The 13,265-nt window shown below is 47.3% G+C and overlaps 1 protein-coding gene across 3 annotated transcripts in view; it reads right to left on the minus strand.

Annotated features, from left to right (window-relative positions):
- The window catches only part of FBXW8 (F-box and WD repeat domain containing 8), a 62,379-nt gene that overhangs the window by 33,043 nt on the left and 16,071 nt on the right, over positions 1 to 13,265 (minus strand). For all 3 annotated transcript variants that reach the window (XM_083590217.1, XM_083590216.1, XM_083590215.1), the window contains 2 exons: positions 12,663 to 12,827; positions 11,148 to 11,236 (listed from right to left, as the gene is read on the minus strand). In XM_083590217.1, the coding sequence (XP_083446343.1) occupies positions 11,148 to 11,236; positions 12,663 to 12,827 (254 nt within the window). The remainder of the gene's footprint in view (positions 1 to 11,147; positions 11,237 to 12,662; positions 12,828 to 13,265) is intronic.

Raw genomic sequence — 13,265 nt, forward strand, 5'->3', positions numbered from 1 at the left:
CGTGCTTTCCGTAAGTATATGGCTGGCCTTGTGAGAACAGGATGCTGGACTCGGTGGACCTAGAAAATCCTCAGAACTCTTGATACAGCGTTGTACCTAACAGATGCTGCATCTACCTCAAGCATCACTAGGGTGATTAAGATAAAGCTCAGCCATTTTGCTGATGCAAGTTCTGCCATGCTGGGAGGTGGCAATGCCACGGGGCGATGGCGGCGGGGGATGGGATGCAACAATAAGCTTGCGTTTGGGTCCTGTTTGTGGGTTTCCCATTGGGGCATCTGCTTGGCCACTGTGAGAACAAGAGGCTGGACTAGATGGGCCACTGGCCTGACCCAGCAGGGGTCTCTTTTTCCATCCTTATGTACAGGAGGCAAAACAGACCCCTAGCTCTCTATGACTTGGAAGCAGCTCCCTCCGCTTGGATGCGATGAAAGAAAATCAGGAAGAAACTCAAAAGGAGGGTGTCACAGAAGAGCTTCAGTTGCACGCAGTTGGAACGGATGACCAACATAAGCAAGTATGGTGGTGACTCTTAAATAGGGGCTGGGGGGTAGTTTTGGTCCGGTGGGCCAGATCTTTATCTCCCCACCCTATGGTCCAACTCTGACAGGTGGGTGAGGCATATGACATCAGGTATAATGGAGATGTTGTTGGGGGGAGAGGAGGAATGGTCTGACAGGCCAAATGGGGAACTCTAGCAGGCTGAATACTACTTGCGAGCCAGATGTTCCCCAACTCTCACAGGTTTTCCCTCCAGGACTGCAGACAAACAGTCTCTTCCAGGCCTACCCGAAGGAGCATAAAACCTGACAAGGAGTGCTGAGGCCATTCTGTTGTGTCTATGCTGCTTCCTTCCTCAGGACCAGTTAGGACAAGGACAAGAGTAGAGTTTCCCAGCCCTTTCTGAGATGCCAAATCCAGCCTCTCACTGATTCTAAGGTTCACTTGGGAGTGCTCCGCATCCCATTTTTGTTTTCCAGCAAAGGATGCCGCAGCATCAAGCTATTCAAGACACAAGGGTTGTGTGGTCAGGCCTCCTGAAGTTTAAGCTTTTACTTAAAGGAAGCTGTTTCTTGGAGGAGGGATCTCAGATTTTGACAGGACAGTTAGTGTTGGGGAAGTGGGGAGGAGAAGCTCATCAAAATCTCCACCAACTACATGTCAGCTTTTGAACTGAGGAAGAAATGCCAGGAAGTGCCATCATCGGTCTCTCGTGAAGGGGTATGCTTGGCCCATATTTAGTGACGTGCTATAACTCAGGGGTCGCCAACTGTTTTGAGGCCAGTGGGCACATTTGGAATTTTGATAAAGGGCTGTAGGAGCCAGTCACAAAATGGCTGCCATGCGTGGGGGGGGGGGGCGCCGTCACACATCACAAAATGGCTGCCGTGACATATTGGCTTGTGAGGCAGAGCCAGTGAAAGCAGGAACTGAGCAGCAACAGCAGAGAGCTGCTCATGCATTGTGGATGTTTGAGGGGATGTTTACGGAGACCTTTTGCAGGAGCCACAGGGGGTGCTGGTGAGCACGCTAGCGCCCGCAGGCACCGCGTTGAAGACCCCTGGCTCTGCTTCTTATGCATCCAGTTTCTCGAGCCTGCTGGCAGAGACCAAGGCGCGAATGAGAACCAAACAAAGGAGGTGCTTCAGCCAGGCTGACTCTGCAAGAGGCAGAACGGAGCTGGGTGTTATCCCAACGAAGTGGCAACTTCCCGGAGAAAAAATAAATAAATAAATAAATAAAAATAAAAATTGGAAAGCTGCAGAAAGCTCGAGTCGCCAAGCCAAAATCAATCTCTCTCCAGAGCCCCAGATGTCCTTATCATTGCCTAATGGCAATTATACTCAGCCAATTAAGACTCGGCTATCACTGTTGCATTGTTAGTAAGCCTTTGGCCCCTAGTGTTGATGGCTGTCTAATTAGTGTTTGTGCAAAGTACAACTGCAAGATACGCCACGCAAAGCTGACAAACACACCCCAAAATAAGCCGTCAATAAGAGGATCGTCCGTAGCACCACTGCTGGCAAACAGCTATCTTTTGAAGAAGAAGAAATATCTTACTGATGAAAGAGTGGGAGACATTCTAAACTAGTCAAAACTGAGAAGTCTAGCTGGTTCCTGGTTGATTGGAAAGAAAGAGACAGGAGGCTGGTCACTGCACACCTAGAAAGCCTAATATCCAACAGCGCATAAACTCAAAATTTCTGCCGTTGGGCTTCATAGGTGAGCACATTCTGGAGGGAGGCTGAAAAAATGAATAAGGCCTTCCCACCCTTCATGGGTACGAGGCGCTTGGAAAGTTAACAATGAGGGAATGTGGCTCTCAAGTTGAAAACTGTCCCCAACCCTTGATTTAAGGCATCTCAGCACTCTTTGTTGCTCTTCCAAGAGGGATTCTTCCATCTGCTTAAATTTTAGAACTGATTTATTATGACTACAATGTGTTTTTTGTTATCTCTGCATAGTCACACGAATGCATGGGTTCTGCAGCTGTGCAGACACTGCTCAGGAACCTTCCAAGACTCTGGAAGCTGCTGGGCAGGGAGTTCAATCCTGACAGATAAAAGACAGTACTTCTTCATGCAGCGCAGAGTTAAACTATGGAACTCACCCCCACAGGAGGCAGGGACAGCCACCAACTTAGATGGCTATAAAAGAGGATTGGACAAATTCATAGAAGAGAGGGCTATGGATGGCTACTAGCCACAGCGGCTATTCTCTGCCTCCACAGTCAGGGACAGTAATGCTTCTGAATACAGTGGTACCTTGGTTCTCAAAATTAATCTGTTCCGGAAGTCCGTTCCAAAACCAAGGCACGCTTTCCCATAGAAAGTAATGCAAAATGGATTAATCCGTTCCAGACTTTTAAAAACAACCCCTAAAACAGCAATTTAACATGAATTTTACTATCCAACGAGACCATAAAATGAATACAATAAACAATGTACTGCAGTCACACAGTCAATCAATCAGTAGCTGAACTGGTTTTAACACAGTCACAAAAACAAAACAAAAAGAGCCGCAAAAGCAAAAACACAAAATAAATAGCAAAAACAGATAGACCTCAGCATAACGCTCAAAACGGAAGCGTAACACTCAAAACGGAGCACATTCGGCTTTCAAAAAAAGTTTGTACACCGGAACACTTACTTCCTGGTTTGCTGTGTTTGGGTTCCAGGTTGTTTGAGTACCAAGACGTTTGAGAACCAAGATACCACTGTACCATTTGCTGGAAACCACGGGAGGGGAGAAGGCTCTTGGGATCATGTCCTGCTTGCAGGTTTCCCACAAGCATCACGTTGGCCACTGTAAGAACAGGATGCTGGACTAGATGGGCCATTGGCCTGATCCAGCGGGCTCTTCTAATGTTCTGATCCTGCTTTCTGCAGGGTGCAAATGAGTAGGAACTCCGTCCTGCAAGGTTCAGGCGCACCAGGCCATTCCCGGAGGAAACTAAGCCGGATTGAACTTCACGTGCATCAGGTCACTCTTAGGAGGTCCATCCTGCTTTCTGCTGGGTTGAGCTGAAGTGTGGGCTTCCTGAGGATGCATCTCTACCTGCCATACACCTGACATCAGGTGTGGGGCAGAGGCACCTGGTTTGGGTGGGGGGATGATTCTGCATGCCAAATGGAGAGGTCTGGCGGACTGAGTCTTGCCCATGAGCCAGAGGTCTCCAACCCACCCTCCTCTATACTTAGGCATTTTGATTTAATGAGAGCCAATGTGGTGCAGTGGTTAAGATGCCAATCTAGGACCTGAGAGACCAGAGTTCAAATCTCCCACTCAGCCATGAAGGTTACTGGGTGACCTTGGGACCAGTCATTCACTCTCAGCCTAACCTATCTCACAGGAAGGGGTCGTGGACTGGGAGCAGGAGAACAATCTCCACCACCTTGAAAGGCGGGATGCAAATAAATAATGTGATCTGCGAACCTGGTAGATCCCTCGGTTTCAAATTTCAAATATACTTTACTTTTACTGGATTAACAAGAAGATACAGTGGTACCTCCAGTTAAGTACTTAATTCATTCCAGAGGTCCGTTCTTAACCTGAAACTGTTCTTAACCTGAAGCCGCCGGAGCACAATTTCTGTTCTCATCCTGAAGCAAAGTTCTTAACCCGAGGTACTATTTCTGGGTTAGCGGAGTCTGTAACCTGAACTGTATGTAACCAAAGGTACCACTGTACTTATATTTATTGCATTGATATCCCTCATTTTTCTCCAAGGAACTCATGGCGGTGTATGTGGGTCAGTCCGTCCTCATTTAATACCCGGTGAGGTATGTTAGGCCAGGGGGAAAAACAGCGACCGGCTCAAGGTCACCCAGTGATCTTCATGGCTGAGTGGGGGATTCGAACCCTGGTCTCCCAGGTCCTAGTATGACACTCTAACCACTGTGCCACACTGCATAGGTGGCAATGCTAGCATGGAACACACCGTTCGCCAGGTGGAAGTGGAAGAAAACAGCCCCCTTAAGATGGCTTCATCTCGTCTATGGAGGGGGGGCCGAACCCTTCAATTTCACCTCTCTTCCCATTCAGTCATCCGAGGAGATTGATTGATAGGCACTTGAGCTGTGGGGCCGAGAGCGCCTGCTCTCTCGTCACTCGCCTTTCTAAAGAGCCCCGTGCTTATGGCCTGACATCAGAGAACTCAATCTGGCAAGCGCGTGTTTATCAATAGCACTTTGCGCTGCGGCGGTTACGATGCTTGTTTTCTGGGTCAGACCTTGGATTCCTTTTCATTTGGAGGCTGCGATGTTTGCGGTTACCTCACCCCTAATCAATGCTGGATACAACCAGTCTTTTCTATGGCTGCGTGTCTCAGATGCGCAGCTTAAAGCAACAGGAGCCTGTGACACGTGGGCCTCCGGTTTCAAAACAATGCAAAGACCTCTTTCTTTCTCTCCCTCTCCCCTCCCTCTTCTTCTTTCCAGGCTTACAAAAAAAGCCGCTAAGATGGCACTGCAAAATGCAGACTTCTCAAGGACACTTGGTGCTGTAGACAATTAGCATACAGCAGATTTTTTGTTTAAACAAAAAGAATAGCAAGTATCTGCAGATGGGGAGTTCAAGTTGTTCCTCTATGAATCGCATTCTGGAGTCTAAATTCTCTTCTGCCTTAAGGAACAATTCCAGATTAGAGAAATGAGTAGCTGGCTTGGAGACTATCGATCTGTTTTCAACTCCCCTAATCTCTAGCCGGGGGGGGGGGGGAATGCATCCCCTTCCCCAGTCATCTTCATCCTTCTCTCTAATTCTTCGGTTGGTTTTTATTGACGTTAAGTCAACCAATATATAAGAACTGTTAGATGCTATGGGCTGCGGATAGTTAAGATGTACTCATAGCGGACCCAGTGAAATTAATCACTGTGACTAACTTAAGCCCATTGATTTCAAATGTTTGTACCATGAATATGTGGCCAGTGTTGTGTAGTGGTTAGAGTGCTGTACTGGGACCTGGAAGAGACCAGGGTTCAAATCCCCATTTGGCCATTAAGCCCACTGGGCGACTTTGGGCCAGTGGCTGCCTCTCTCAGCCTGTATGGCCAGCAGCCAAGGCTGATGGGATTTGTAGTCCAACAATACCCAGAGGGCCACAGTTCCCGCACCCTCCCTAGGGGTTAGAAGGACCAGTACTTTGCTTTTAAAATTCTCATGCTCATTAGGAATAGCCAGAACACACCACGGAACAGGAAAGTTTCCTTCAAAAAAAAGAGAGAGAGCTTGCTCCTGGGAAGACCAATTTTTCTATGCATCTTTTATTGGGTAAATTGAGGCTCAGGATGATTGCTGTACATGGTTTCAGTGGGCATCAAGGCAGCTAACATGCGTAAGACACCTTGGGGGCCTCGACTCCCACAGCGGCGCTCTAAAATTAGCCCTGTTGATTAGGTTATCATTTCTTCTGTTTCAGACAACCTGTGGTGGAGGGGACTGGAGGGGGGACGGACGGATGGACAAAAGTCAGTCTCCTTCTAAAACCCAGCTTCTTTCTCTAAAGGAAGGCCCTCACAAAAAAGCACACCTTTGTGTCACTGCAACAGAAGAGCTGGCAGGAAGGCAAGCAGTTAGGGACACACGGCCAAGCTATGCCATTCTGGGCACTGAACTCTTTGGTTAGGTGGCATGTGTGAAAGACAATGACCCAGCCAGTGTAGGGATGCCACCCTTTATGGCTGGGCCGTGCCTCCTTGCTGGGCTTTTCTTTCTCGTGGGGACACAGAGGTGCAAAGGGACTGCGTGGAGAGAGATAGAAAGTGTTGAATGCAGCTGGGTAGATAAAGAGTCTGGCTGGAGAGAAGGCAGCTTTCCTACATTACTACTTCCAGAGCACGGCTGGGGACCAGGAGAAGGGCAAAGCACAGGGGCTGTTCCCTTCGCACCCTATTTGTATCCTTCCTGGAGAAATGCAACTGGCCACAGCCAGAAACATGAAGGCCTTCAAGCAGTGCATTTTTAAACTATGGAACTCTCTCCCACAGGAAGCAGTGATGGCCACCAACTGGGAAGGCTTTAAAAGAGGACCGGAGGAGAAGGTTACCAATGGCTCTAAGCCATGATAGCTATTGCTCTGCCTCCACAATGGGGGGGCAGGAATGCTTCCGAATACCAGTTGCTGGAAAACCACTGGGATGGAGAGTGCTCTTGTGCCCTGCTTGCAGGCTTCCCACTGAGGCATCTGGTTGGGCACTGTGAGAAAAGGATGCTGGAATAGATGGACCACTGGCCTGATCTGGCAGGCTCTTAGGAAGCTAGATTTGTGTGCTTCAATGCTGACTCAGGGAGAGCCACAAAAGCCTTGCTTCTGCATTGCATATACACCCACATTTTTCTCCAAGCAAGTCAGAATTGCACACATGAACAACAACAACAACTTCTTCTTCTTCTTTATTTATACCCTACCCATCTAAGTCACTCTGGGCATCTTACAGCATATCTAAAAACATAATAAAAAACATCAAGCATTAAAAACCTCCCGATACAGGGCTGCCTTCAGGTGGCTTCTGAAAGTTGTTCTTCCCCATCCCAATTAATTCCCACTACAGCCCTGTGAGGTGGGCACCCAGTGGGCTTCATGGCCGATTGGGAATAGGAACTCTGGTCTCTCCCAGGTGTTAGTCAGACACTCCAACCCCTATACTACACTGGCTCTTCTAAGATCAAGGTGAGAAGGGTTCTAGTTTCAGTTGAGATATTAAGACCTGCCAGAACTGTGGCATGCAAGACCTGAGTGAGACAGCGCTCTCACCGATGATGATTCACAGAAACTGGTGTTCAGAGGCATGATGCTTCCAGCAGTGGCCAGCACCAATAACGTTTACTCTGCTTTTCAGAAAAGAACTGGTCTTATGATGACCATATCTAATTTTGATTTTATGTCCCCTACCCCCCCCAAAAGGGGGGGAGCAAAACCACAGTGGATGCTGCTTGGGGTGATGTCAGATTAGACCCCTTCCAAAAAAGCTTGCAAAATGTCTGGATCTCACAGAGGGAAAGCAGTGGCTGAACTGCCGTGTGGCTTGGCTGCTTCCAGAAATGGTCTTTTCAGATATCAGCAGCTCTCCAGCTAGACCGAATCTGCGCAAACATCCGCCTCCCTGGGGTCCTCAAAATGTCACGAGCCCCTCTGCCAAAGATACCTGAACGAGGCCTCGCACCAGCTGCAATCTGAAGCCACGTTTCAAAAGGGGGGGGGGTTGCAAAAATTAAGACCTTTGAAGGGGCACAGTCAATACCGACTTAGCTATTAGTGGGAGGCAATCAATTCTCAACATTTCATCCTGAAAAAGAAAGAAAAAGAAAAGCGGAGGGAAGAACTACTCTCTGAATTTAGTTCAAGCTGCCTTTGTCTCCGCCACTCAAAGAATCTGGCATTAATAGAGCAGGAGATATATATTTATTTTATACAGACAATTGACTCTAATCCTACTCTACAAAAATGTATCATTAAAACGAAGCGTTGCTGTAAAATACCGTACATTGATTTATGGCAGGGCTGAGCCAATTTCACAGTTCGTATGACATCACCACTTCTACTGAGCGCCCGCTTGGTGGCTTCTGAAAGACTGGGAGGGTGGAAAGTGGGGGGGGGGCGTGCTGGGAGGGGGTGAGGAGAGAGGGGGGGTGGGAGAGGGAGAGAGGGACTCTACCTGATCTATATACTCCAGTCTAGGTCAAGGTAAGATTACTGATTAACCTGGGACAATCATTCTCAAAGCCACCGCCCCCCCCCCACCTTTTTAAACCGTAGGATCAGAATTAATAAGGCTCAGGGCATTAAAAGACCTGCGTTAATAAACCTTTTCAACTCTGCATTGCAGATAAAGCAATTGTGGTGATAAATAGAAACGATGTGCCGTTGTGGGAGTAGACAAATCTCTCTCGGGTGGTTCAGAAAATGCAGCCCAGGGGAGACATTCGGCACTCCAGTACAAACCCCGTTCCAAGGCATGAAGAAAGGGTATCAAGCAGAGTTTAGCTTTTAACTACTGTCATTGCCTCTCTCCCCCCCCCCCCCAGCATTTCAGCTAAAAGCCACAATAATAAGTTTTATCTCTGTTAAATAACAGATTCAGTTTTATGGTTTGGGGATACATCAGTCAGGCTCTTAATCCAAAGACGAGCCAAGGCTCTTGGCGGTGGGGAGGGGGGGAGGGTTAAAAAAAAGAAAATCTCAAATTCCACTGAGCTAAATGAGTTCACCTCCCCAACACCCCCTTGAGCAGCCAGTTCTGGAAAAAAGAAGTGTTTTGAGAGGTTTCAAATTTCTAAGCCCCCTTTTAGGCAAATAAGTGACTAAATCCCAAGTAAGTAACATCAGCAACAGACACTGTTTTACAGAGACCATTTTCAATTAAAACACACACACACACAAACACACACACACTCCGTGGATCAATCAATGCTTTCAGCTCTAGCATACTTAGCTACTTAGACAGTAACTTTCTCAAGCACAGATTCAGGCTCCTATTTCCCTTTCGGTCACCTCTGCTGTCCTGTCAACTTCTCTCCCATAAGGACCAGTGTTCAGCTCCCTTAAGAGCTCCAGCTGCAGCCCAGCTCATGACTTCTTCATGAAGAGCAGTGCTAAAACTCTGGAACTCGCTCCCACAGGAGAGGCAGCAATTTCCACCAACTTGGATGGCTTTAAAAGAGAACTGGACTAACTCATGGAAGATAAGGGTATTGATGGCCACAAGAGCTATACTTTGCCTCCACTGTTATTAATGCTTCTGAATTCCAGCTGGTGGAAACCATAGGGGCATGGGGTAATAGTGCTTGTGTGCTCAGGTCCTGGGTAGCCACTCTGAAAAAAGGATAGTGGATTTCATGTCTTAACCTAACAGGACAAAACTGGCTTGCTCTCTTCTTAGCCAACAAGTGTGTTTGGTGACCCATCATGCAAATACCTAACATGCCCAAGTTTGATTTCCCCCTCTTCCCTTCCTTCCCCTTAGGTCATTTTTAGGGTTTCTTTAAAATCATATACCTGAGACTGGAGACTGCCTATTATTATTTTTAACTGATAGTATTTATGCGACTCTGGGAGCTGAAGTATGGTGCACAAATGCTCTAAATAAAACAAGCAAACAGGCAGGCAGGCAAGCAGACAAGTCTCCCTCCAGGATTTCTACTGGAATCCCCAAGTTTAACAGAGAAACCTCTTAAGTGATTCATCTCCTTGAAATGCCAGTATGCGTAATCACATGCTGTGGATATTAGGACCTGCGTGGATACATAACCATTTGTTTCTCAGTGCAGATCCCATGAGCTGCTTAGATATGCCACTGTCAATGTATGGAACGTTTTCCTGAAGCCAAGACCAAGGTTTTGAAATCAGCTGGCTTTTGGTGATCAAGTTTTATGTTCTCTCTCTCTCTCTCTCTCTTTCTCTCTCTCTCTCTCACACACACACACACACACACAAATATCTGGATTTTCAGAATTTATTTTGAATTTATTACATCAGGGGTCAGCAAACTTTTTCAGCAGGGGGCCGGTCCACTGTCCCTCAGACCATGTGGTGGGCCGGATTATATTTTGGAAAAAAATATGAACGAATTCCTATACCCCACAAATAACCCAGAGATGCATTTTAAATAAAAGCACACATTTTACTCATGTAAAAACACACTGATTCCCAGACCGTCCGTGGGCTGGATTGAGAAGGCTATTGAGACGGATCTGGCCCCTGGGCCTTAGTTTGCCTACCCATGTATTGCATCTTGGAATTTTCAGAGGCGTAGTCATGTTAGCCCATTACGGCAAACAAGGAAAATCTTACAAGAAAACAAACCAGATAATTTTTTTGGCTGCCACTTCTAAGAAATGTAGCAAATCGACAGTAGAAGAGATGTGATACCTTTGTGTTGCTAGCAAATTATCTGAATTATGGATACTATTCTGGTTAAGTTTGTAAGATCTTTGTAACTGACCAGAAAGACTGGATGCAAACACACACAGAGCAAAAAAATGATTGATTGTGATAGCAGGTTGAGCCCGGAAGATGGCTACTTTGTAGAGCTGTGTTTGAGAGTTTATAAAACTTTATAGTCTTAAAGCAAGGATGGGAAACCTGTAGTCCCCCAGATATTTGGTCTACAACTCCCATCAGCCCCAAATGTTAGGGATGATAAGTAAAGTCTTTCAACACCAGAAGGTCACTATGGGCTGTATCCAACATTCTCTGTTGAACCTGCTGTACTCCTTTGGCCTGACTTGCAACTGTGCCTGAAAAAATTCTCCTCCCCTGAGAACCTCAATTAGGCTGTCAATTCAATTCTTCTAGGCAACACTCAACATTCTCGGACCCTTAGCACAAGAACCTTTGCTCCAGCGGATGGCAGAATTTAAAGGCTGGCCAACAAAGGAATCTAGAACAACAGTTGTTTTGGCATAAGCTTGTTGAGCAACATCTGATTCTTGCAGCCCAACAATCTCTGAATACGAATGCGCATTTCCCCTTGTGCAACAACCTTCCACCAGCGCAATAAGTATACAGCTAAGCGACTTTAACTCACAGCTACATTGGATACAGCCCATTGCACTGGCCACGCAACATCCAGTGAGGCTGCTGGTGGGAGGAGAAGTGTTCAGTCTGCAAAACAGAACTCTCAGGATGCCAACTACCACGTACTTACCCGGCAATGACCACCCCGTCGCAAGAATGCACATCGCACAGAACTTTCCCAAGTTCGTACTGCAGCTGGCTCACGGCGCCAATGCGGTTCTGCAGAGGAAGACAAGGGAGCGGCATTGGCCTTGATCAGCCACGTAGCAATCCCAACCATTCTGCTTCCCCATCACCAGAAGGGTCATAGCTCTGTGCATGCAGGAGGCCCCCACGTTTAATCTCGACCATCTCCAGGTAAGGCTAGGAAAGGCTCCTGTCTGGAACCACGGAGAGCTGCTGCCAGTCAGAGCCAGCAACACTAAGGTAGATGGTTCGAGGGTCTGACTTGATAGAAAGCAGCTTCCTGTGTTCCTGTATGCAGGGGAAGGCTCAATGGCAGGGCACATGCTTTGTGCCCAAAAGATGCCAAGCTTGCCCCCCAGTGCCTCCAGATAGGGCTATGAAAGTTCTCTGTCTGAAATCATCGAGAGTTGATACCCATCATATGCCTCTGCCTAGGTCACCCACCCTCCTGAGCTGTACCTCTCACCAGCCTGGCAATAATGCATCCTTGAATTCTAATTATGTCTCTTGCTTGCCTGGATGGAAAGGGATGTATGATCCTGTGTGTGTGTGTGTGTGTGTGTGTGTGTGTGTGTAGGTGTAGGTGTAGCACGTGAAAGTAAAGTGGTACCCACTTAGAGTGAAACAAGGATCAGACAGACACAGCTTTTGGAGAAAAAGAAGGTGAGGTTTTATTGCTGAGCAATAATGGACCCAGTTGGAATCTTTTCCAAAAGACTGGGACCCCAAAGCGTACAAATCCTGAGGTCTTTATACCTGAGCAAATCACAGATCATGAGACAGTCATGGACGCCAGCGAAGAATAACCAATTAGCGTGCATCTGCCAGGCTCCTAGCCTTGCGCAGAGTTCACTCCCTAACTTCGGCTTTGCATTGTCTGCACAAATGATGCGCAGTCTGACCTTTTCCCTAGTTCGGACAGAACAAGGAAATGAGACTCAGGGAATCTCCTGGCCTTACCTCCCCCAAGTTTTGTGGTTTGGCCCTTCCTGTTCTGTGGACTATTTTAGCCTGCATTTGAGGTGGATTTTGTACCAGTGTCTCTGATTCATGTCTTCCCCTTTCCTTCAGGGTACAGGATGTTACCAGGTGAAAGGTCGGTTCTGGACTTGCGGTTCCATGCAGTTTGCAGTTAGCTTAGGCAAAGCTTTCCTTTGATTCAAAATGGATTATAAAATTCACTGTAAGCCCTGTTATATGTGAGCATATATGAATATATTGATTACTGATAACTGATTATATGAATTGCATAAGGGTAGCATAAGAGTGGCCCCCCTTTTCTTGCTTTATAGGAACTAGCTTATTATACAAGGTTAAAATTCCCATTCATCACTCTGCTGACTTCTGCCCCTGGCCCAGCCTGTCACAAGCATGCAACCCTCAGGCTAAAACAGGTCCCCCACCCCTGCCTAATAGAGTCATAATGGATTCCAAAAGAAGAATCCCCCGCAGAGTTTACCTTCCAGTTGGTTCTTAAAACCTGCTCCTTCTCCCGGCATTCCCGGAGGGTCCTTTTCCAGAAAGGAGAATCAGATATTTGACTGTTGGGCAGGTAACCTTCTTTTTGGCACAACCGGAACCAAAGGAGCTGGTCTTCTGCAAGGACCTTCCAGGGCTTGCTAACCTAAAAGCAGCAAGACAGGTATCAGTACGTTTGTTGGAGGCTGGCAGCATCTTCATGCATGGAGTTAAAAGTGAAGTTTGGCTGTGCTGTGTTATAATGGTCTCTCTTCCCCACCTGAGAGGGGAGAGTTGCTGTCATGCTTACAGGTCCTGCCTACAGGTTTCCTACGAGCATCTGGTTGGCCACTGTGAGAACAGGATGATGGAGTAGGAGGGCCATTGGTCTGATCCAGCAGGCTCCTCTTCTGTTCTTACAAAGCGGACTCAAGGATTGTTACAAATACGGTATTTTTCGCTCTATAGGACGCATCGGACCATAGGAGGGGGAGAACGGGGGGGGGATTCTCCCCCTCTCTGTGCAGCACCCCTTCAGCGAAGCAGTAGGAGAAACGGAGCCCCTTCCATTTCTCCTCCCGCTTCACTGAAGGGGTGCTGCGCA

The sequence above is a fragment of the Podarcis filfolensis genome, assembly GCF_964270895.1.
Source record: "Podarcis filfolensis genome assembly, chromosome: 16".
NCBI lineage: Eukaryota > Metazoa > Chordata > Lepidosauria > Squamata > Lacertidae > Podarcis > Podarcis filfolensis.